The sequence below is a fragment of the Salminus brasiliensis genome, chromosome 9 (genome assembly GCF_030463535.1).
Source record: "Salminus brasiliensis chromosome 9, fSalBra1.hap2, whole genome shotgun sequence".
Lineage (NCBI taxonomy): Eukaryota > Metazoa > Chordata > Actinopteri > Characiformes > Bryconidae > Salminus > Salminus brasiliensis.
The window spans coordinates 83,297-107,978 of record NC_132886.1 but is presented as its reverse complement, the minus strand read 5'-3'; the positions used below and the strand labels follow the sequence as shown (position 1 = coordinate 107,978).

The 24,682-nt window shown below is 41.9% G+C and overlaps 2 protein-coding genes across 2 annotated transcripts; both read right to left on the bottom strand.

Moving 5' to 3' along the window:
• Positions 1-80: 80 nt before the first annotated feature.
• On the bottom strand, positions 81-16,785 carry mcoln3a (mucolipin TRP cation channel 3a). The gene is made up of 12 exons (XM_072687388.1): positions 16,597-16,785; positions 12,750-12,914; positions 11,967-12,120; positions 11,778-11,859; positions 11,107-11,203; positions 4,430-4,529; positions 3,917-4,032; positions 2,825-2,974; positions 2,631-2,732; positions 2,257-2,379; positions 499-705; positions 81-362 (listed from the first exon to the last, which is right to left on the bottom strand). The coding sequence occupies exons 1-12, from the start codon at positions 16,783-16,785 to the stop codon at positions 228-230; spliced, it is 1,620 nt and encodes a 539-aa protein (XP_072543489.1). The 3' UTR covers positions 81-227.
• Positions 16,786-17,603: 818 nt separating this feature from the next.
• bcl10 (BCL10 immune signaling adaptor) lies at positions 17,604-24,451 on the bottom strand. Its single transcript, XM_072687104.1, has 3 exons — positions 24,193-24,451; positions 19,757-20,045; positions 17,604-19,388 (listed from the first exon to the last, which is right to left on the bottom strand). Exons 1-3 carry the CDS (start codon positions 24,241-24,243, stop codon positions 18,973-18,975), a joined length of 756 nt encoding a protein of 251 aa, XP_072543205.1. The 5' UTR covers positions 24,244-24,451; the 3' UTR covers positions 17,604-18,972.
• Positions 24,452-24,682: the final 231 nt, after the last annotated feature.

The window sequence follows — 24,682 nt, the reverse complement described above, 5'->3', positions numbered from 1 at the left end:
TTAACACTGGCCACAGTTGCAGGGGTCAGGTGTGTGTGTGTGTGTGTGTGTGTGTGTGTGTGTGTGTGTGTGTGTGGCCAGATGGAGTCCAGTGTGTTTATAAAGGTCCGGGCTGTTGACACTGAGACTGAGTTTAAGTAGTGTCGTTGTGGCAGTGTGTTTAAGGTTTGTAGAAGGTGTGTATAGTGTGTGTGTGTGTGTGTGTGTGTGTGTGTCCATTCTGGTGGTCAGTGGGAGTCGCAGCAGTGGCAGATGCAGCCGACGGGGTCGTCCTTTTTCTCGGTGTCATCCACTCTGCAGGCCGGAGCACTCCTGCTGTCCGCCATAAACATCTGCAGCTCGGACATCACTGCACTGTCCTGCTGCGTAGCGAGCACACGCACACACACACACACACACACACACTCACACATTTATTTTGTCCTGGGAAAATTGACACACTATATTTAGTGTAGCTGATACACCAGCAGCACTCACGTGGAGCAGCAGCCGCCTCACCTTGATGGTGTCGTAGGTGTCGGTGATGATGGCGATGAAGAGGCTGAGGACCATGTAGGTGAAGATGGAGATGAAGCTGTAAACGTAAATCCTGCTAAAGAGCCACACCACCCAGCTCCGCTCACGCAGCTTAGAGAAGGTGGAGTAGATCTCATCTCCATTGATCATGGAGAACAGGCAGTACACCACCCTGTTAAAGGACCGGAACTGAGGACAGAGAGAAAAACTGACCTCAAAATACTGTAGATCCGTTCACCTTTTTCTCCCCGTGGGTCCAGAGCCTACGCTGGGCGTTAGGCAGGAACACCCTCTGGACAGGGCAACCCGTTCACTCACACACTGGGGCAAGATTGGCAGGGAGGTGGGAGGGAGAACACACCAGACCCTTCACAGAAGGAGACTGGAGCAAGGATCGAACACACACTACCTGCTGAACCTCTGTGCCAAACCTGTGGGCACCCCTGCACCTTTTATAGCCAGGTTCCGCTCCAGTTTCAATTTGAAACCGTTCTGCACATTTTCTTCCAAATGAGCAGGTTCCAGATCCCAGCAGGAATCACAGAACAGCAGACCCGCGAGGACATCCACTGAACCTTGCCGCAACACTGATGGCACCCTGGAGGGGCGTGCAGTGGTCTACCGTTTACTTCCATTGTTCACTTGCCCTTGGCGGATGACACATCCGTGAGTCCGATCAACACTGGTGCAACTGCAGGCTGGAGAGCACCACGATTCCCAGAATTCTGAAAGGACCCAGTTCAAGATCCAGAGTTCATTTGGTCCAAAGAAGCTATGAGAGAACCACACGGTCACTGGAGTGGAACTCTCAGGGGTACATTTGGAGTTCCTGCAGTACAAAAAGGTTCTGTTTCTGAAACAGTACAGATCTCTCCTGCCAGAGGGAACCAAGAACCAGGCCTCTGAGGTCGGAGGCTGTTTCTGCCTGTGTCTGATCTGGTCGCTGTGTGTGGGGTGCTTCCTCCAGGTACCGGTGTTCTCCTGCTTCCCAAAAATAGGTTTGCTATCCCAAATATTGGCTGAGCTAAATTGCCTCAGGTGTGAGTGAATGGTTGTGTGTGGGGCTCTGTGATGAACTAGTGTCATGTCCGGGGGGTGTTCCTGCCCTGCGGCCAGTTCTTCCGGGTGGGTTCTGGACCCACCACAACCCTGACAGGGAAGAAGCGGATCAGAAGATGGACGGACGGGCGGACGGGCAGACAGTTGTGTCCAGCACAGACTGGGCTGTGTGAGTTTTCTAGGACTGGTTTTAATGGAAAATGCAACTGCACAGGTTGCACAGCGCCACCCCACTCCCCCCCAAGCTATGGAATCAGGACTAAACTGAAGTAATTCTGGATTACCAGCTATGGGACAAGCCTGAATTTGACCCTTTCTCTCCAGACAGCCCACCCAGGTTCTTGTTCAGTCTCTTGCCACTTACTTCTGGTTGGTCGTCCTCTATGTATCATAGCCCTCTGTTGCGTTCACTTCACTGGCTTCCTGTTGCTGCTGATGCTAACCTACAAACTGGACCAGCCCTTTCATACCTGAAGGAGAAGGTCAAAACCTAACAGGTGAGTCAGTCACTTTCTTCAAAGGCTGACCTTCAACTGCAATTGTAATCATCCATGGCATTAAAACCACCAACCTAATATCATAAGGTCCTCCTCTGACCCAGCTCTGACCCACTGAGCCATGAACTCTACACCTGTTGGTGGTGGTGGTGTGTGTGTGTGTGTGTGTGTGTGTGTGTCTTACGTTTTCATGGTGGGGTCCGAGGACAACCCAGCCGCAGAAGCAGTAGCTCAGGTAGATCAGAACAGCACAGAGAGAGAATCGGATCACACTAGGCAGCGCTGCCTGCAGAGTCCGAATCAGGATCTGCACACACCATAAAACACCACATTACACCCCCCCCCCCCCCCACCAGTTAGCACTGGAGCGATGAGGCTACAACAGTGGAACCCTTTAGTGCTGTGCAGAAAGTTTTCCACCAAACTGAAGAACCCTTTACCAGCATAAGAACCGTTTCAGAATATTTGTTTCTATACAAAACCATTGCCTTTACTAAAGAACCCTTAAAGAACCCTATTTTTAGGAATGGTGTGTAAATGTGCTGCAGTCAGACTTACGTTGTATTTCTGGAAGAAGCCCAGGTAGCGCAGGACTCCCATCCACACCAGAACCGTGGCCGTGCCAAGCAGGGTACTGCACACCCGATAGCTGACCAGCTCCTACAGCCCCGTCACACACACACTCTTACACAACATTCTCCACCTGCACACATTCCACACAGAACACTACACTATATGTGTGTGTGTTTGACCTTGCTGTGTATGCAGATCTTGAGTGCCGATCCAGTAACCGTCAGTGTGTCGCTGATGATGATGAGGATGTACCAGCCGTCAATGAACTCCATCCGCTCTGACCAGCAAAAGGACCGCCCACAGTGGGCGGAGACAAATCTGGAGTACTCCTAAAACCCACATACACACTTTGAAACAATGTGTGTGTAGGGTTTATGTAGTGTGTGTATGCGTGTGTGTGTATGTATGTGTAGGGTTTATGTAGTGTGTGTATGTGTGTGTAGGGTTTATGTAGTGTGTGTATGTATGTGTAGGGTTTATGTAGTGTGTGTATGTATGTGTAGGGTTTATGTAGTGTGTGTATGTGTGTGTAGGGTTTATGTAGTGTGTGTATGTGTAGGGTTTATGTAGTGTGTGTATGTGTAGGGTTTATGTAGTGTGTGTATGTGTGTGTAGGGTTTATGTAGTGTGTATGTGTGTGTATGTATGTTTAGGGTTTATGTAGTGTGTGTATGCGTGTGTATGTGTGTGTAGGGTTTATGTAGTGTGTGTATGTATGTGTAGGGTTTATGTAGTGTGTGTATGTGTGTGTAGGGTTTATGTAGTGTGTGTATGTGTGTGTGTAGGGTTTATGTAGTGTGTGTATGCGTGTGTATGTGTGTGTAGGGTTTATGTAGTGTGTGTATGTATGTGTAGGGTTTATGTAGTGTGTGTATGTGTGTGTAGGGTTTATGTAGTGTGTGTATGTGTGTGTAGGGTTTATGTAGTGTGTATGTGTGTGTAGGGTTTATGTAGTGTGTGTATGTGTGTGTAGGGTTTATGTAGTGTGTGTATGTGTGTGTGTAGGGTTTATGTAGTGTGTGTATGTGTGTGTAGGGTTTATGTAGTGTGTGTGTATGTGTGTGTAGGGTTTATGTAGTGTGTGTATGTGTGTGTAGGGTTTATGTAGTGTGTGTGTATGTGTGTGTATGTGTGTGTAGGGTTTATGTAGTGTGTGTATAAGTGTGTAGGGTTTATGTAGTGTGTGTAGTGTATGCAGTGTGTGTATGTGTGTAGTGTTTGTGTATGCAGTATTTATTTAGTGTGTGTGTTTGTTGCTGGTGGTCACTCACAGACAACAGCTGGACTCCGGTGTTGAGCGAGCGAACGCACAGGGTGAGAGAGAGCAGGCAGGACAGAATGACCAAAGAGTCAAACGCAACCACCAGCAGCAGGTGACTGACCGCATCTGCAGGAACACACAACCCTCATCTCCTAAACACACTGCTGGAGGCTGAATGGGTGTGTGTATGTGAGTGTGTGGGTGTGTGTATGTGAGTGGGAGTGGGAGTGTTTGTGTGAGTGTTTGTGTGTGTAAATGTGTGTGTGTCTGCGTGTGTGTGTGTGTCTGAGTGTGTGGGTGTGTGTATGTGAGTGGGAGTGGGAGTGTTTGTGTGAGTGTTTGTGTGTGTAAATGTGTGTGTGTCTGCGTGTGTGTGTGTGTCTGAGTGTGTGGGTGTGTGTATGTGAGTGGGAGTGGGAGTGTTTGTGTGAGTGTTTGTGTGTGTAAATGTGTGTGTGTCTGCGTGTGTGGGTGTGTGTGTGTGTGTGTGTGTGTGTGTGAGTTGTGCAGTAAATGAACTCACTGGATCCAGAGATGTTCCAGTCTTTACACACACTGATCTCCACGTCGCTGCTTAGAGACACTTTTATCTGTCCGCTTTGAGCTCGGTTGTCTAACTCGATCTGCACAAATACAGCATTAACCACAAACAGCAACATTAACAACAATGACAACAACAACTACCCTAACAACAACCCCAACAACAACAACCAAAAAAATAACTACCCCAATTATAAACACCAACAACAACAACAACCATAACAACAACATCAACAACAACGTCAACCCCAACATCAACAACAACTACCCCAACAACAACCCCAACATCAACAACAACCCAAACATCAACAACTACCCCAACAACAACAACCCCAACAACAACAACCATAACAACATCAACAACAACGACAACCCCAACATCAACAATTACCCCAACAACAACCCCAACATCAACAACAACCCAAACATCAACAACTACCCCAACAACAACAACAACAACAACAACCCCATCAACAACAACTACCCCAATAACAACACCACCACCAACAACAATAATAACCACAACACCAACAACAGCAACAATAACAACAACAATGACAAAACAACACCAATAACCACAAAACCAACAAAACCACCACCCGCATTTTTTCTGAATGCTGACTCTGTTTACTTAACGCTAATTCTTTTTATTGAATGCAGACTCTATTTACTGAATGCTGACTCTTTATACTGGATGCTTTTTTAAATGTTGGTAAACAACACCAACAATAACAACAAAAACAATAACAACACAACAGCAACATCATCAATAATAACACCACTAACAACATCACCAACAACACCAATAATACCAACATCACCAACAACACCAATAACAACACCAACAACAGCATCACCAATAACAACGCCAATAACAACACCAATACCACCAACATCACAAAAAATGACACCAATAACACCACCAACACCAACAATAACAACAACAGCATCAATTACAACACCAATAACACCACCAACAACATCACCAATAACAACACCAATACCAATAACACCACCAACACCAACAATAACAACAACAGCATCAATTACAACACCAATAACACCACCAACATCACCAATAACAACACCAATAACACTACCAACAACATCACCAATAACAACACCAATACCAATAACACCACCAACACCAACGATAACAACAACAGCATCAATTACAACACCAATAACACCACCAACAACATCACTAATAACAACACCAATACCAATAACACCACCAACACCAACAATAACAACAACAGCATCAATTACAACACCAATAACACCACCAACAACATCACCAATAACAACACCAATAACACCAACAACATCACCAATAACAACACCAATACCAATAACACCACCAACACCAACAATAACAACAACAGCATCAATTACAACACCAATAACACCACCAACAACAACACCAATACCAATAACACCACCAACACCAACAATAACAACAACAGCATCAATTACAACACCAATAACACCACCAACAACATCACCAATAACAACAACCACCAACAACTACAAACTACAACACAACTCTTTTCCCTGAATGGGTTAGCTGAATGCTGACTGTTTTTACAGAATGTTGACTGTTTACTGAATGTTGAATCTGTTTGATTATTGCTGACTCTGTTTACTGACTCTTTTTACTGAATGTTGGCTCTTTTTATAGAAAGCTGACTCTGCTGAATGCTGACTGTTTACTGAATGCTGGCTCTGTTTACTGAATGCTGACTGTTTACTGAATGTTCATTCTTTTTACTGATTGCTGACTCTGTTTACTGAATGCTGACTCTGTTTACTGATTGCTGGCTCTGTTTACTGATTGCTGGCTCTGTTTACTGAATGCTGACTGTTTACTGATTGCTGACTCTGTTTACTGATTGCTGGCTCTGTTTACTGAATGCTGACTGTTTACTGAATGTTCATTCTTTTTACTGAATGCTGACTCTGTTTACTGAATGCTGACTCTGTTTACTGATTGCTGGCTCTGTTTACTGAAGGCTGATTCTTTTTACTGGATGCTGAGTCTTTTTACTGAATGCTGACTGTATACTGTATGCTGACTCTGTTTACTGACTCTTTTTACTGAATGTTGGCTCTTTTTATAGAAAGCTGACTCTGCTGAATGCTGACTGTTTACTGAATGCTGACTCTGCTGAATGCTGACTGTTTACTGAATGCTGGCTCTGTTTACTGAATGCTGACTGTTTACTGAATGTTCATTCTTTTTACTGATTGCTGACTCTGTTTACTGAATGCTGACTCTGTTTACTGATTGCTGGCTCTGTTTACTGATTGCTGGCTCTGTTTACTGAATGCTGACTGTTTACTGATTGCTGGCTCTGTTTACTGATTGCTGGCTCTGTTTACTGAATGCTGACTGTTTACTGAATGTTCATTCTTTTTACTGAATGCTGACTCTGTTTACTGAATGCTGACTGTTTACTGATTGCTGGCTCTGTTTACTGAAGGCTGATTCTTTTTACTGGATGCTGAGTCTTTTTACTGAATGCTGACTGTATACTGTATGCTGACTCTGTTTACTGATTGCTAGCTCTGTTTACTGAATGCTGACTGTTTACTGAATGCTGACTCTTTACTGATTGCTAGCTCTGTTTACTGAAGGCTGATTCTTTTTACTGAATGCTGACTCTTTACTGAATGCTGACTGTTTACTGAATGCTGACTCTGTTTACTGAATGCTGACTGTATACTGAATGCTGACTGTTTTTACTGAATGTTGACTGTTTACTGAATGTTGAATCTGTTTGATTATTGCTGACTCTGTTTACTGATTCTTTTTACTGAATGTTGGCTCTTTTTATAGAATGCTGACTCTACTGAATGCTGACTGCTGAATGCTGACTGTTTACTGATTGCTGGCTCTGTTTACTGATTGCTGGCTCTGTTTACTGAATGCTGACTGTTTACTGAATGTTCATTCTTTTTACTGATTGCTGGCTCTGTTTACTGAATGCTGACTCTGTTTACTGATTGCTGGCTCTGTTTACTGAAGGCTGATTCTTTTTACTGAATGCTGACTCTTTTTACTGAATGCTGACTCTGTTTACTGAATGCTGACTGTATACTGTATGCTGACTCTGTTTACTGATTGCTAGCTCTGTTTACTGAATGCTGACTCTTTACTGAATGCTGACTCTTTACTGATTGCTAGCTCTGTTTACTGAAGGCTGATTCTTTTTACTGAATGCTGACTCTTTTTACTGAATGCTGACTCTGTTTACTGAATGCTGACTGTTTACTGAATGTTGGCTCTTTTTACTGAAAGCTAACTCTGTTTACTGAATGCTGACTCTGTTTACTGAATGCTGACTGTATACTGAATGCTGACTCTGTATACTGAATGCTGACTCTGTTTACTGAATGCTGACTGTTTACTGAATGCTAACTCTGTTTACTGAATGCTGACTGTATACTGAATGCTGACTCTGTATACTGAATGCTGACTCTGTTTACTGAATGCTGACTGTTTACTGAATGCTGACTCTGTTTACTGAATGCTGACTGTTTACTGAATGTTGGCTCTTTTTACTGAAAGGTAACTCTGTTTACTGAATGCTGACTCTGTTTACTGAATGCTGACTGTATACTGAATGCTGACTGTATACTGAATGCTGACTCTGTTTACTGAATGCTGACTGTATACTGAATGCTGACTCTGTTTACTGATTGCTAGCTCTGTTTACTGAATGCTGACTCTGTTTACTGATTGCCAGCTCTGTTTACTGAATGCTAACTGTTTACTGAATGCTGACTGTATACTGATTGCTGACTCTGTTTACTGAATGCTAACTGTTTACTGAATGCTGACTCTGTTTACTGAATGCTGACTCTGTTTACTGATTGCTGACTCTGTTTACTGAGAGCTGACTGTTTACTGAATGCTGACTCTGTTTACTGAATGCTGACTGTTTACTGAATGCTGACTCTGTTTACTGAATGCTGACTCTGTTTACTGAATGCTAACTGTTTATTGATAGCTGTCTCTGTGTACTAAATGTTGACTCTTTTAACTGAATGCTGAATCTGTTGAATGCTGACTCTTTTTCTGAAAGCTGACTCTGCTGAATGCTGATTCTTTATACTGAATGCTGACTCTGTTTACTGAGAGCTGACTCTGTTTACTGAATGCTGACTGTTTACTGAAGGCTGATTCTTTTTACTGAATGCTGACTGTTTACTGAAGGCTGATTCTTTTTACTGAATGCTGACTCTTTACTGATTGCTAGCTCTGTTTACTGAATGCTGACTCTGTTTACTGAATGCTGACTGTTTACTGAATGTTGGCTCTTTTTACTGAAAGGTAACTCTGTTTACTGAATGCTGACTCTTTACTGAATGCTGACTCTGTTTACTGAATGCTGACTGTTTACTTAATGCTGACTCTGTTTACTAATTGCTAGCTCTGTTTACTGAATGCTGACTCTGTTTACTGAATGCTGACTGTATACTGAATGCTGACTCTGTTTACTGATTGCTAGCTCTGTTTACTGAATGCTGACTCTGTTTACTGATTGCCAGCTCTGTTTACTGAATGCTGACTCTGTTTACTGATTGCTGGCTCCGTTTACTGAATGCTGACTCTGTTTACTGATTGTTGGCTCTGTTTACTGAAGGCTGACTGTATACTGAATGCTGACTCTGTTTACTGAATGCTGGCTCTGTTTACTGATTGCTGGCTCTGTTTACTGATTGCTGGCTCTGTTTACTGAATGCTGACTCTGTTTACTGATTGCTGGCTCTATTTACTGAAGGCTGATTCTTTTTACTGAAAGCTGACTCTGTTTACTGATTGCTGGCTCTGTTTACTGAAGGCTGATTCTTTTTACTGAAAGCTGACTCTTTTTACTGAATGCTGACTCTGTTTACTGAATGCTAACTGTTTACTGAATGCTGATTCTGTTTACTGATTGCTGACTCTGTTTACTGAATGCTGACTGTTTACTGAATGCTGACTCTGTTTACTGAATGCTAACTGTTTATTGATAGCTGTCTCTGTTTACTAAATGTTGACTCTTTTAACTGAATGCTGAATCTGTTGAATGCTGACTCTTTTTCTCAAAGCTGACTCTGCTGAATGCTGATTCTTTTTACTGAATGCTGACTCTGTTTACTGAGAGCTGACTCTGTTTACTGAATGCTGACTGTTTACTGAATGCTGACTCTGTTTACTGAATGCGGACTGTATACTGAATACTGACTCTGTTTACTGATTGCTAGCTCTGTTTACCGAATGCTGGCTCTGTTTACTGAATGTTGATTCCGTTAACTGAGAGCTGACTCTTTTAACTGAATGCTGAATCTGTTAAATGCTGACTCTTTTTACTAAATGCTGACTCTGTTGAATGCTGATTCTTTTTACTGAATGTTGATTTTGCTGAATGCTGACTCTTTTTACTGAAAGCTGGCTGATTTTACAAATTGCTGACTCTTTTAACTGAATGCTGACTCATTTAACTGAAGGCTGATTCTTTTTACTGAAAGCTGACTCTTTTTCCTGAATACTGACTCTGTTTACTGAATGCTGACTGTTTACTGAATGCTGACTCTGTTTACTGAATGCTAACTGTTTACTGAATGCTGACTCTGTTTACTGAATGCTGACTCTTTTAACTGAAGGCTGATTCTTTTTACTGAAAGCTGACTCTTTTTCCTGAATACTGACTCTGTTTACTGAATGCTGACTGTTTACTGAATGCTGACTCTGTTTACTGAATGCTAACTATTAACTGAATGCTGACTCTGTTTACTGAATGCTGACTCTATTTACTGAGAGCTGACTCTTTTTACTGAAAGCTGACTCTTTTTCCTGAATACTGACTCTGTTTACTGAATGCTGACTGTTTACTGAATGCTGACTCTGTTTACTGAATGCTAACTATTAACTGAATGCTGACTCTGTTTACTGAATGCTGACTCTATTTCCGGAGAGCTGACTCTTTTTACTGAAAGCTGACTCTTTTTCCTGAATACTGACTCTGTTTACTGAATGCTGACTGTTTACTGAATGCTGACTCTGTTTACTGAATGCTAATTGTTTACTAAATGCTGACTCTGTTTACTGAATGCTGACTCTATTTACTGAGAGCTGACTCTTTTTACTGAAAGTTGACTCTGCTGAATGCTGATTCTGTTTACTGAATGCTGACTCTGTTTACTGAGAGCTAACTCTTTTTACTGAATGCTGACTCTGTTGAATGCTGATTCTTTTTACTGAATGTTGATTCTGTTTACTGAGAGCTGACTCTTTTAACTGAATGCTGAATCTGTTGAATGCTGACTCTTTTTACTGAAAGCTGGCTGATTTTTCTCAATGCTGACTCTGTTTACTGAATGCTGACTCTGTTTACTGAGAGCTGACTCTTTTTACTGAATGCTGACTCTGTTTACTGAAGGCTGACTCTTTTAACTGAATGCTGAATGTGTTGAATGCAGACTCTTTTTCTGAAAGCTGCCTCTGCTGAATGCTGATTCTTTTTACTGAATGCTGACTCTGTTGAATGCTGACTTTTTTTTACTGAAAGCTGACTCTGCTGAATGCTGACTGTTTACTGAATGCTGATTCTTTTTACTGAAAGCTGACTCTTTTTACTGAATGCTGATTGATTTTACTGAAAGCTGACTCACCATGATGCAGAAGTTGTAGCAGTCAGGCAGTTCATCATGCCCAACAGTCTGCAGGTTAATGTTCTTCAGCTTCAGGTATATTTTGACAGATAACAGCCTGAAAGAGAGGAGACCATCAGCTCTGCTCAACTTATACTGCATTCATCCACAGACTGCCTATATTCCACCTGTATATTCCACCTATACTCTGCCTGTCTATTCTCAGACTGTCTATAACCTGTATGTCTACTCTCAGACTGTCTATAAGATAAGATAATCATTTTATTAGTCCCACAGTGGGGACATTCTCAGTGTCACAGCAGAAAGGGATAGTAAGACATTTAGTTACAAACAGATATATAAATAAATTATACTACATACACAATATAAATAAGAAGTAAAAAAGCAATAATAATATTATTTACAGGCAGGGGGGTGTCTATTCTCAGGTTGTCTATAATCTGCCTGTCTACACTCAGACTGTACATATTTAGCCTTTATACAAACTACAATGCAAAATACCTGTTCAAACACCAGAATGAGGAAAACAACCTTCAGAAAAGGTCAACAGTCAGTCCGGAGTCTAGACAGCTGGAGCAGATCACTGGAGTTCAAGTTAGTACTCCACCTAATCACACATCTAAACAACTTCTCTACAGGGACTAGACACGCTGTGTGTGCATTTTGCATACCTTTTAAAGTCCAGAGTAAAATTGGCAAGCTTTGGAAAAGCTTCTTCCTGGAATGGCTTCACTGGGTAAACGTAAATACACTCTGCAGAAGAACAACAGTGGCTATATCATGTACTGAAAGCACAGCTGCTGACCTGGCCAGGCATTTTCACACTAATGTTAACGTTGTTGCTGCTGTAGGTAAAGCACCTTTCTGTACATGTGGGTCGATGTCGAAGGTTTCGTTGCCAGGAGAGATGTTGTCATGGCGATAGAACTCCTGACAGATGGACAGTGGGGTAAAGAAACCATGGTTTCTCTCAATTGCGTGGTTTCCCACCATCACGTTCTGAAGGGTCAGGTACTTAAAGACACAGTAGCACATCAGATCAGCACATCAGACACATTAGGCAGAGAGAGTGAATAGCAATGGTGGACAATCCAGGTACAGAAAGACTTAATTTAGGCAGTTGAGAACAAAATCTTGGATTTTCACTTTCTGAATCTGAATGACACATTTCTGAACTCCATGCTATACCAATAAACTACTGCCCATACACAGCCCATTTACTGCCCATACACAGCCCATTTACTGCCCACATGCAGCTCATATACTGCCCACATACAGCTTATATGCTGCCCACATACAGCTTATATACTGCCCACATACAGCTTATATACTGCCTACATACAGCTTATATACTGCCCACATACAGCTTATATACTGCCCACATGCAGCCCATATACTGCCCACATACAGCTTATATACTGCCCACATACAGCTTATATACTGCCCACATACAGCCCATATACTGCCCACATACAGCTTATATACTGCCCACATACAGCCCATATACTGCCCACATACAGCTTATATACTGCCCACATACAGCCCATATACTGCCCACATGCAGCCCATATACTGCCCACATACAGCTTATATACTGCCCACATACAGCTTATACAGGTGAAGTCTCAGGTGGTCTCTGTTACCCTCATGATGGCGTGGCTGATGTGGTCGTGGACCTGGCGCTCTGTGTAGATGGAGTAGACGCTGTTTCTGTGCTGGAAGTCTTTGAGAAACAGATGCTTGAAGGTGACGAGGTTTTCCTCAGTGAACCTCACCATCATCTCGTTACTCAGACCAAAAGAGATTAACTACAGAAACAGACAAACAGCCTTCAGAGCAGCTAACCGCCGCCATCACTGATGGAGGGTCTCCTGATTTAAGCCCACACACTCACACACACACACATACACCAGTGAAACACACACAGTGAACACACATGCCTGGAGCGGTGGGCAGCCATTGCTGCGGTGCCTGGCGAGTAGAGAGGGTGAAGGGTCTTGCTCAAGGGCCCAACAGTGGCAGCTTGCTGAGCCCGAGTATCGAACCCACAACCCTGTCATCAATAACCGCTGAGCCACCACTGCCCCGTAAGACAGCGGGGACACATTGGCATCTGTTGTGATTATGATGTTGTCGCTGGGGGGCTTCAAGTTGATCTATATTGAAGGACTATGTGTGTGTGTGTGTGTGTGTCCCAGCTGTTAGAGCTCCGGGTGATTGATGACAGGGTGTGGGGTCAATACCCGGGCTCGGCAAGCTGCCACTGTTGGGCCCTTGAGCAAGGCCCTTCACCCTCTCTGCTCCCCGGGCACTGCAGCAATGGCTGCCCACTGCTCCGGGCACGTGTGCTAAGTGTGTGTGTGTGATTGAATTTGCTGCACTTGGTTCCACTGAGAAGAAACCACAGCATTTTGATCTAGAACAGCTTTGTTTGTGTTTGTTTGTGTTGGTTTGTGTTGTTTGTGTTGGTTTGTGTTGGTTTGTGATTGTTTGTGTTGGTTTGTGTTTGTTTGTGATTGTGTTGGTTTGTGTTGGTTTGTGTTTGTTTGTGTTGGTTTGTGTTTGTTTGTGATTGTGTTGGTTTGTGTTTGTTTGTTTGTGTTTGTTTGTGTTAGTTTGTTTGTGTTGTTTGTGTTGGTTTCTGTTGGTTTGTTTGTGATTGTGTTGGTTTGTGTTGTTTGTGATTGTGTTTGTGTTGGTTTGTGTTTGTTTGTGTTGGTTTGTGTTTGTGTTGGTTTGTGATTGTTTGTGTTTGTGATTGTGTTGGTTTGTGTTTGTGTTGGTTTGTGATTGTTTGTGTTTGTGTTGGTTTGTGTTTGTTTGTGTTGGTTTGTGTTTGTGATGGTTTGTGTTTGTTTGTGTTGTTTTGTGTTTGTTTGTTTGTGTTGGTTTGTGATTGTGTTTGTTTGTGATTGTTTGTGTTGGTTTGTGATTGTTTGCAATTGTTTGTGTTGGTTTATGTTTGTTTGTGTTGGTTTGTGATTGTTTGTGATGGTTTGTGATTGCTTGTGTTTGTGTTGGTTTGTGATTGTTTGGTTTGGTTTTTGTTGGTTTGTGTTTGGTTGTGTTGGTTTGTGTTTGTTTGTGTTGGTTTGTGTTTGTTTGTTTGTGTTGGTTTGTGTTTGTGTTGGTTTGTGTTTGTTTGTTTGTGTTGGTTTGTGATTGTTTGTGTTGGTTTGTGATTGTGTTTGTTTGTGTTTGTTTGTGATGGTTTGTGATGGTTGGTTTGTGTTGGTTTGTGTTTGTTTGTGATGGTTTGTGTTTGTTTGTGATGGTTTGTGTTGGTTTGTGATGGTTTGTGTTGGTTTGTGATGGTTTGTGTTGGTTTGTTTGTGTTGGTTTGGGATTGTTTGGGATTGTTTGTGTTTTTTTGTGTTTGTTTGTGTTGTTTGTGTTGGCTTGTGATTGTTTATGTTTGTGTTGGTTTTTGATGGTTTGTGTTGGTTTGTGTTTGTTTGTGTTGGTTTGGGATTGTTTGTGTTGGTTTGTGATTGTTTGTGTTGGTTTGTGTTTGTTTGTGTTGGTTTGGGATTGTTTGTGTTGGTTTGTGATTGTTTGTGTTGGTTTGTGTTTATTTGTGTTTGTTTGGTTTGTGTTTGTTTGTGTTGGTTTGTGTTCGTTTGTGTTGGTTTGTGATTGTTTGTGTTGGTTTGTGTTTGTTTGTGTTGGTTTGTGTTTGTTTGTGATGGTTTGTGATTGTTTGTGTTGGTTTGTGTTGGTGTGTGGTTGTTTGTGTTGGTTTGTGTTTGTTTGTGTTGGTGTGTGGTTGTTTGTGTTGGTTTGTGTTGGTGTGTGGTTGTTTGTGTTGGTTTGTGTTGGTTTGTGTTTGTTTGTGTTGTCTGTGTTGGTTTGTGGTTGTTTGTGTTGGTTTGTGATTGTGTTGGTTTGTGATTGTTTGTGTTGTTTTTGTTTGTTTGTGTTTGTTTGTTGTTGTTTGTGTTTGTTTGTATTTGTTTGTGTTGGTTTGTCTATCCTCCTGTCTATCCTTGCTGGCCTTGAAATTACAGACTCTGCATGGCGATGGTTTGCATCGTACCTGCAGGGACGCTCATACCAGGTAACATGGCAGGGCGACACGTCCGCTCCTTGTAGTCTCTCCACTGGCGTTCCACAAGGCTCGGTTCTTGGTCCTCTTCTTTTCTCACTCTACACTCGCTCTCTTGGTAAAGTGATCTCCTCTCATGGATTCTCTTACCACTGTTACGCTGATGACACTCAGCTCATGCTCTCTTTCCCACCGTCTGACACACAGGTCTCCACCCGTATCTCAGCATGCCTCACTGACGTCTCTTCTTGGATGGAGGCTCACCACCTCAAACTCAACCCCAGCAAGACGGAGCTGCTGTACATCCCGGGAACTGCTGGACCTAAAAACGATCTTGCCATCACCTTTGAGAACTCGCTGGTCACTCTTTCTACAGAAGCTGGAAGCCTTGGTGTAGCGATGGATGATCAGTTATCATTCTCAAGTCATGTTGCAAACATAACTCTGTCCTGCAGATTTCTCCTGTACAACATCCGGAGAATTCCACCCTTCCTCTCTAGAGAGGCCACCCAGGTGCTCGTTCAGTCTCTCGTCACTTCAAGACTTGACCACCCCAGAACGGACCAGCCCCTCCGTACTTGATGGCATTGGTCAAAAGCCAGTCCGCACCAAGAGCCCTTCGAGCTTCAAGTATGGCTCGGCTCGACCCGCCATCCTTTAAAATCCGCGGAAGACAAGCGTCCAGACGAACAAACTTCCCCTGGGTGTCTGAACGGCCGAGCCGCTCGCTGTCCTCAAACCCAGACTGAAGACCCTCCTCTTCTGAGAGGACTTGGGTGAATAGAGCACTGTGGTCTCCTTATTGTCTTGTGTTTAGTAGAGTCTAAGATTAGAGGATCTCTGAACTATTAGTCTGTTCTAACTGGCTGAGGCTTTTCCTGAGTAAACAGTAAAGCAAAGTCGCTCTGGAGAAGAGTGTCTGCTAAATGCCTTAAATGTAAATGTAAATTTGTGTTTGTTTGTGTTGGTCTGTGATGGTTTGTGTTTGTTTGTGATTGTTTGTGTTGATTTGTGTAGGTTTGTGATTGTTTGTGGTTGTTTGTGTTTGTGTTGGTTTGTTGCTCTGGTTAAACAGCCACTCTCTGGCTGCATTTACACACATGTTTATTCATGTAATTAAAAAGGAGAATCAAGAGCATCTCCTTCTGAAGGAAGCAGTGAGATCTTATGAGCTAGTCTGAAGTTCAGAGCTCGGTTCCAGGTTTCTGCCAGAGACCCCCTGTTTAGAGGTAGAGCAACAATGTGGTCCCTCTGAGGTTCCCTGAGGGCCTTCTTGGAACCCAGAGCAACAGTGTATGAGATCACCTGAGTTATGATCGAATGCAATGCGGACTCTGAGTCAGCCCAGCCAGACCAGGTCAGACTGAGCGCTGGAGGTCTCCTGATTTATCACTAATGATCTTCCTGCCTAACTGAACAGAGATCGTCAGGGAGGCTCTTCCTACCTGAACGGTGATGATGGCAATTTTGAGGATCTGTAGCATCAACTTCCACGGCTTGCGTCCTCTCGTCTGATATTTCTCACACGGGCTCATGAAGAAGTACTTGAGTTTCCTCCTGAGCTCCTGTAGAGCCTGGGTCTCCAGACCGGCCTTCCCATCAGACCTACCATCCATTAAAGCCTGCTCAGACATCAGTGCAGCATCAGGTTACTAACCGTATGCCGAGTTATGAACAGGAGCTGGGATCTGAGAGACCAGGAGCTAGAACTGGCTGAACCAGCGTCTGACCGACCGGCAGTGACCTTACAGATCGGATCAAACCATGCGTGATCTACAGAGGAGGAGCTCCATTCCTCTCCTTATCTTCATCCAGTCTGCTCACATTCACTGCATATCTGTCACGCTTATCTGTCTCTCTCTCTCTCTCTCTCTCTCACACACACACACACACACATACACATAAATATAAACACATACATTTAACTATACATGATCTGTCAACCAAAAACCCTGTATCTCCAGATTAGCAGCTTTTCAGAGAGAAAAAACCTTCAGTGGAAGTCAGTGTAAAAGATTTGACTCCAGGTCATGTTGGAGCGTTTCTATTGGTCTGTTCATCCTGAAATTCTGATACAGTATAAGAACACTGCTGATTATTGATAAAAGTGAAAAACTGTAACAAACAAACAAACAAACAAACAAAAAAACCCCAGGAGGTACAGGGTTTTTGTAGGACACTGATGCGGTTCTTACATATATGTATATATCTATATACACCTTTTCTAGAACTGCAGCTACATTTCTAGAATGGAAAGATTTGATCATTGCAAACTCTGTTATCATTAACACCATTAAAACCATTAAAACAGTTAACACCATTAAAACCATTAAAACAATTAACACCATTAAAACCATTAAAACAGTTAACACCATTAAAACCATTAAAACAATTAACACCATTAAAACCATTAAAGCCATTAACACGTTGGTTGACATTTTGTGCTTTAACTCTCTTTAACTTTATGCTAGATTCCACACGGCTCGTCAAAAAAAATCATTTTATTGATTTTAAACCATTTATTCAAATTGGAGATTCTCTCGAGATCACACTGATTTAATAGAAAATAATGAGATCAGAAAGTTTGACATATCTCACTGCACTCAACACGTTTTCTGTCAGAGGAAGTGACATCACTGGACGCAGGACACATGTTTTTATTAGAGGTAACCGAGCTGACCAGTTACTGAAATGACATATTCTACATAACTGGTAAGAAAGTCTGATAAAAAAGTAGACTTCATTATTTTATGTAAAATTTAAGCTGAATGAATGAATCAGGAGACAAAGACGGTCAGTAATGTGAGGACTGGGAGTCATTTATATAAATTGTGTGTAAAATATAAACCAAGCATTATTAACAGCAAACTGTTCATTAGAATTCATTCAATTAAGGTAATTAGTCTTTCATTCAAAACTGATTCAGCAGAATCAACTCTTTTTAATAGCCTTAATTTCAGAAAAAACAATGAGTAAACAGGTGTCCCAATACTTCCGTCAATATAATATATCTTTATATTCAGTTCCAGTGAGAGTTAAGAGTTTTTTTTGATCCAGTAAGTAACTCTATTTAAGGCAGTGAGTTTTTGAGTGAGCACTGACCGTCAACTCATGCAGAACAGTGTTAAAATACACAGCATAAACATATGTTTACTATTCTCAGTTCAGGATTATGGGATAGTTTAGGGAACACAGGTATTTAATATGCAGTCACCTCCCTTCAGACACAACAGCTCTGACAGTCATTAAAATTCCATCACTGGTGGAAACTATCTTTCCTCTTTTGAAACTCATGTTTTTGCACTGACCCAGCCAAACTAAGAACCCGTGTAAAAATCCAGTACAGCCTTGAGTGCCCGTGTGTGAGGAAAGAGAAAAACAGACACAGAACAGAAACAGAAAGAAAACAGACATGACAGTTTGATGAGAGTAGCACCTGTTCACAATGTTTCAGAAGACACAACAGAAGGTACAGAGCTGTACATCTGCATTTACAACTTTCAAATATAAAATTATATTTTATACTTATAACTCTTAACTAGTGTACCTTTCAGGAGGGTAAACGCTCTCCTGGACTTCTCACTCTTACTGAAGCCTGGTGGCTGTATTTTAACACGCTGAAGATATTCGACTGCAGGTTCTGGCAAATCAGAAAAGGTCCAAACATAAAGCCCAGAGGAACGTCACCACTAGCTTGAATGCCAACAGCTTAGTAACCAGAGTGAACGACTAATTACAGCTTCCTGAAGCAGAGTAAACACACTTCTACACCTGCAGGACGTCCTGAGAGTCAACAACAGGAGCCGTGGTTTTACAAAACCTTAGAGTGTGTTACCAACAGAAGGGGTCAGGGAACGGGAGCGCAGGGGTTGGAAGTTGGCATCCCCACTGGATCCTGTGCTTCCACAAGCCCCAGCATCTATGTCCTGACCCTCCATCTCGAGCTCATCAGGAAGAGGTGGGGCTCCAGGGTCGCCAGGTTTGGGAAGGCATGACGATGTGGAGGAGACGTTCAGACTGACCGCAGAGGCGCCAACCGACAGCGGGTACCTACCCTGGCTAGGTACGCAGCGCAGGTTCAACGAGCTGCTCGTCACAGAGGAGGCAGGGCTGCCCTCCCCATCGGGGTGGAGGCACATGGTGGAGCACTTGTCGTATTCATAGAGGTCAGCCTTCGAAAGGTCATTAGTGGCTCCGGATGTGTACTTGGCTGAGCAACCTGAACTGGACATACCTGCTGCGGGGAAAAAACAAGCCCATCTAAGATGCTTCCGTTTGATTCAACAACAACAACAACAACAATAACAAAACTATAACAATGATAATAATAATATTATAGAGCACATTTTCATAATGGCATCATGTCAAGGCACTCCACTGGGTGGAGGTTTTTGAGGACGCTCTCCAGAGTGGAGGATTCTGGGAGCGCTCTATATGCTCTCTCTTCTCGCTGTGTTAAGGGCTGTTCTGGCTGTTACATTTGGTCTTGAGAAATCTGACAAACTTTGTGAGGTATTAGCGCCTCCTGCTGGGGTGGCAAGCTCATGCATAACAACTTAGTGCCATCAGAAACAGCTTGATTAAACCAGAGTGTATTAAAGCTACCTTTCAGAGCCTCCAGTTTCTCGTTCTTTACCCGCTGCACCTCGTCTGTGATCTTGACGATGATGAAGTTGAGGGTGCGGATGCGCTGGATGGACTCGATGAGGGTGTCTAAACCACGGGGGTTTTCAGACAGCATGTCCAGCAGTTTTCCGGCTCGTTTTCCCCGTGTGCTCCTACAGCTAATCTCCTCAGCATCTTCACGGGTAAGGATCTTCTTTGAGCGCAGGTAATCAAAATGACGCTCTGCGATTAGCTTATCCACCAGGTATGGCCGCAGTCTCTCCAGGACCTGAAACATCACAACAGCTGAGTGAAGCAGACGGCTTTGGGGGTGAGACTACTCCATCAGCTCATCGTATCCTAGTCTAGCTCAGTCAGAACCACTGAAGTTCACTTTGGTTTCATTTTTAGAAAAAAACGCAGGACAACAACCAACAGCCAGCTTTCCTCATCTAAATAAACAGTGCTCTAGAATTTCATTCAGAGAGAAGCACTGAAAATACTAGCATTTGCTCTAGTCTAAACAGAGTGGCATTATTTAGATTAGACTGTATTTAGACAGTTTTTAGGCTCTAATACATTCAGACTGTATTTATGCCATGCTGCATTTAGACTGTACTGTATTCAGACTATATTTAAGTTGTACTGTATTTAGACTGTATTTAAGCTGTACTGTATTCAGAGTGTATTTAGATTAGACTGTATTCAGACTGTTTTTAGGCTCTAATACATTCAGACTGTATTTATGCCATGCTGCATTTAGACTGTACTGTATTTCAGCTGTATTTAAGCCAGACTGTATTCAGACTGTATTTAGGTTGTATTGTACTCAGACTGTATTTAAGCTGTACTGTATTCTGACTGTATTTAAACTCCATTCAGACTGTATTTAAGCCACACTGTATTAAGACTGTATTTAAAATGTACTGTATTCAGACTGTATTTAGGTTATATTCAGGCTTTACTGTATTTAGAATGTATTATGGCTGTATTTAAGCTGTACTGTAATCAGACTGTATTTAATCTGCACTGTATTTTGGCTGTATTTAAGATCCATTCTGAATGTATTTAAGCGGCACTGTATTCACTGTATTTAGGCTGTACTGTATTTAGAATGTATTCAGACTGTATTTAGGCTATACTGTATTCAGACTGTATTTAGACTGTATTTAAGTTGTACTGTATTTAGACTGTATTCAGGTTGTATTCAGGCTTTGCTGTATTTAGAATGTATTATGGCTGTATTTAAACTGTACTGTACTCAGACTGTATTTAATCTGCACTGTATTTTGACTGTATTCCATTCTGAATGTATTTAAGCCTCTGTATTTAGGCTGTAGTTAGGCTCTACTGTATTTAGACTGTACTGTATTTAGACTGTATTTAGGCTCTAGTACATTTATGCCGTGCTGCATTTAGACTGTACTGTATTTCAGCTGTATTTAAGCCAGACTGTATTCAGACTGTATTACGCTGTATTTTACTGTATTCAGACTGTATTTAGACTATACTGTATTTAGGCTGTACTGTATTTAGACTGTATTTAGGCTGTACTGTATTTAGACTGTGCTGTATTCAGACTGTATTTAGGCTGTACTGTATTCAGACTGTATTTAGGCTGTACTGTATTTAGACTACTGTATTCAGACTGTATCTAGACTGTACTGTATTTAGACTGTATTTAGGCTGTACTGTATTCAGACTGTATTTAGGCTGTACTGTATTTAGACTACTGTATTCAGACTGTATTTAGACTGTACTATATTCAGACTGTATTTAGGCTGTACTGTATTCAGACTGTATTTAGGCTGTACTGTATTTAGACTGTACTATATTCAGACTGTATTTAGGCTGTACTGTATTCAGACTGCATTTAGGCTGTACTGTATTTAGACTGTACTATATTCAGACTGTATTTAGGCTGTACTGTATTCAGACTGTATTTAGGCTGTACTGTATTTAGACTGTATTTAGACTGTACTATATTCAGACTGTATTTAGACTGTACTGTATTCAGACTGTATTTAGACTGTACTGTATTCAGACTGTATTTAGGCTGTACTGTATTCAGACTGTATTTAGACTGTACTGTATTCAGACTGTATTTAGGCTGTACTGTATTTAGGCTGTACTGTATTCAGACTGTATTTAGACTGTACTGTATTCAGGCTGTACTGTATTCAGACTGTATTTAGGCTGTACTGTATTTAGACTGTACTATATTCAGACTGTATTTAGGCTGTACTGTATTCAGACTGTATTTAGGCTGTACTGTATTCAGACTGTATTTAGGCTGTACTGTATTTAGACTACTGTATTCAGACTGTATCTAGACTGTACTGTATTTAGGCTGTACTGTATTCAGACTGTATTTAGGCTGTACTGTATTCAGACTGTATTTAGGCTGTACTGTATTTAGACTGTACTATATTCAGACTGTATTTAGACTGTACTGTATTCAGACTGTATTTAGGCTGTACTGTATTTAGGCTGTACTGTATTTGGGCTGTACTGTATTTGGGCTGTACTGTATTTAGGCTGTACTGTATTTAGACTGTATTTAGGCTGTACTGTATTTGGGCTGTACTGTATTTAGGCTGTACTGTATTCAGACTGTATTTAGGCTGTACTGTATTCAGACTGTATTTAGGCTGTACTGTATTTAGACTGTACTATATTCAGACTGTATTTAGACTGTACTGTATTCAGACTGTATTTAGGCTGTACTGTATTTAGACTGTATTTAGACTGTACTATATTCAGACTGTATTTAGACTGTACTGTATTCAGACTGTATTTAGGCTGTACTGTATTCAGACTGTATTTAGGCTGTACTGTATTTAGGCTGTACTGTATTCAGACTGTATTTAGGCTGTACTGTATTCAGACTGTATTTAGGCTGTACTGTATTCAGACTGTATTTAGACTGTACTGTATTTAGGCTGTACTGTATTCAGACTGTATTTAGGCTGTACTGTATTTAGACTGTACTATATTCAGACTGTATTTAGGCTGTACTGTATTTAGAATGTATTCAGACTGTATTTAGGCTATACTGTATTCAGACTGTATTTAGACTGTATTTAAGTTGTACTGTATTTAGACTGTATTCAGGTTGTATTCAGGCTTTGCTGTATTTAGAATGTATTATGGCTGTATTTAAACTGTACTGTACTCAGACTGTATTTAATCTGCACTGTATTTTGACTGTATTCCATTCTGAATGTATTTAAGCCTCTGTATTTAGGCTGTAGTTAGGCTCTACTGTATTTAGACTGTACTGTATTTAGACTGTATTTAGGCTCTAGTACATTTATGCCGTGCTGCATTTAGACTGTACTGTATTTCAGCTGTATTTAAGCCAGACTGTATTCAGACTGTATTACGCTGTATTTTACTGTATTCAGACTGTATTTAGACTATACTGTATTTAGGCTGTACTGTATTTAGACTGTATTTAGGCTGTACTGTATTTAGACTGTGCTGTATTCAGACTGTATTTAGGCTGTACTGTATTCAGACTGTATTTAGGCTGTACTGTATTTAGACTGTATTTAGGCTGTACTGTATTCAGACTGTATTTAGGCTGTACTGTATTTAGACTACTGTATTCAGACTGTATTTAGGCTGTACTGTATTCAGACTGTATTTAGGCTGTACTGTATTCAGACTGTATTTAGGCTGTACTGTATTTAGGCTGTACTGTATTTGGGCTGTACTGTATTTAGGCTGTACTGTATTCAGACTGTATTTAGGCTGTACTGTATTTAGGCTGTACTGTATTCAGACTGTATTTAGGCTGTACTGTATTTAGACTGTATTTAGGCTGTACTGTATTTAGGCTGTACTGTATTTAGGCTGTATTTAGACTGTACTATATTCAGACTGTATTTAGACTGTACTATATTCAGACTGTATTTAGGCTGTACTGTATTCAGACTGTATTTAGACTGTACTGTATTCAGACTGTATTTAGGCTGTACTGTATTTGGGCTGTACTGTATTTGGGCTGTACTGTATTTAGGCTGTACTGTATTTAGACTGTATTTAGGCTGTACTGTATTTGGGCTGTACTGTATTTAGGCTGTACTGTATTCAGACTGTATTTAGGCTGTACTGTATTTAGACTGTACTATATTCAGACTGTATTTAGACTGTACTGTATTCAGACTGTATTTAGGCTGTACTGTATTTAGACTGTATTTAGACTGTACTGTATTTAGACTGTATTTAGACTGTACTGTATTCAGACTGTATTTAGGCTGTACTGTATTTAGGCTGACACAGTTACAGTAGTAAAGTAAAGGAAGCTTCTGGCTGTATCATTAAAACAGGTCATCTGAGTAAACTGCTCATCGCTCGCTGATCCTCGGGGTTCTCGGGTTTAATGCTCTGCTGTGCCGGACTGTAGAGATTCAGTAACTCTGGACTCTTACTTCCTTTTTCACTTCGGCCATTTCGTCTTCAGTCAGGTGAGACGCGTCCATTTCCGTCCTTCAGCCTCGCGCTCCGCCGGACCCCGCCCGCTCGGTGAGACGTCACTGGTTTAGTCCGAAAGTTAAACTCCCAGAAGGTTTTAATCCGGAGCTGAACTCAGAGAACGTCTCAAAATCCAAACTACAGAAGAACCAGCCCGGAGTTTAGCGCACGCGCGTCCCACACGCACACACACGTACAGGAACTGCAGTCACTTCCTCGTCTCGCGCACCTACGTAAGCGCGCTCTGCTCGTGGAGCACCTTCAGTTCCACACAGTCCTCTTCCTCCTCCTCCTCCTCCTCCTCAGCCCACCTGTATCTCCACACTGAGAAGACCACCGAGGAGATCAGGGGCTATCGACAGTCTGACTGTCCCTCAGCAGTCATTCAGTCCCCGAGTATCTTCTACATCTATCCAGCACCTCTCAGCACAGGACCTGCAGCGTGTC

Bases quoted from the DNA above. Each gene is read 5' to 3' on its own strand.
- bcl10 (XM_072687104.1), bottom strand. From the start codon at position 24,243: ATGGACGCGTCTCACCTGACTGAAGACGAAATGGCCGAAGTGAAAAAG. The intron at 20,046-24,192 runs GTAAGAGTCCAG...GTGATGTTTCAG, and splicing joins TGGCCGAAGTGAAAAAGGAA to GTCCTGGAGAGACTGCGGCC. The intron at 19,389-19,756 runs GTAGCTTTAATA...TTTTCCCCGCAG, and splicing joins GAAACTGGAGGCTCTGAAAG to CAGGTATGTCCAGTTCAGGT.
- mcoln3a (XM_072687388.1), bottom strand. From the start codon at position 16,785: ATGTCTGAGCAGGCTTTAATGGATGGTAGGTCTGATGGGAAGGCCGGT. The intron at 2,733-2,824 runs GTCAAACACACA...ACGGGGCTGTAG, and splicing joins AGATCTGCATACACAGCAAG to GAGCTGGTCAGCTATCGGGT. The intron at 2,380-2,630 runs GTAAGTCTGACT...TGGTGTGTGCAG, and splicing joins GCTTCTTCCAGAAATACAAC to ATCCTGATTCGGACTCTGCA.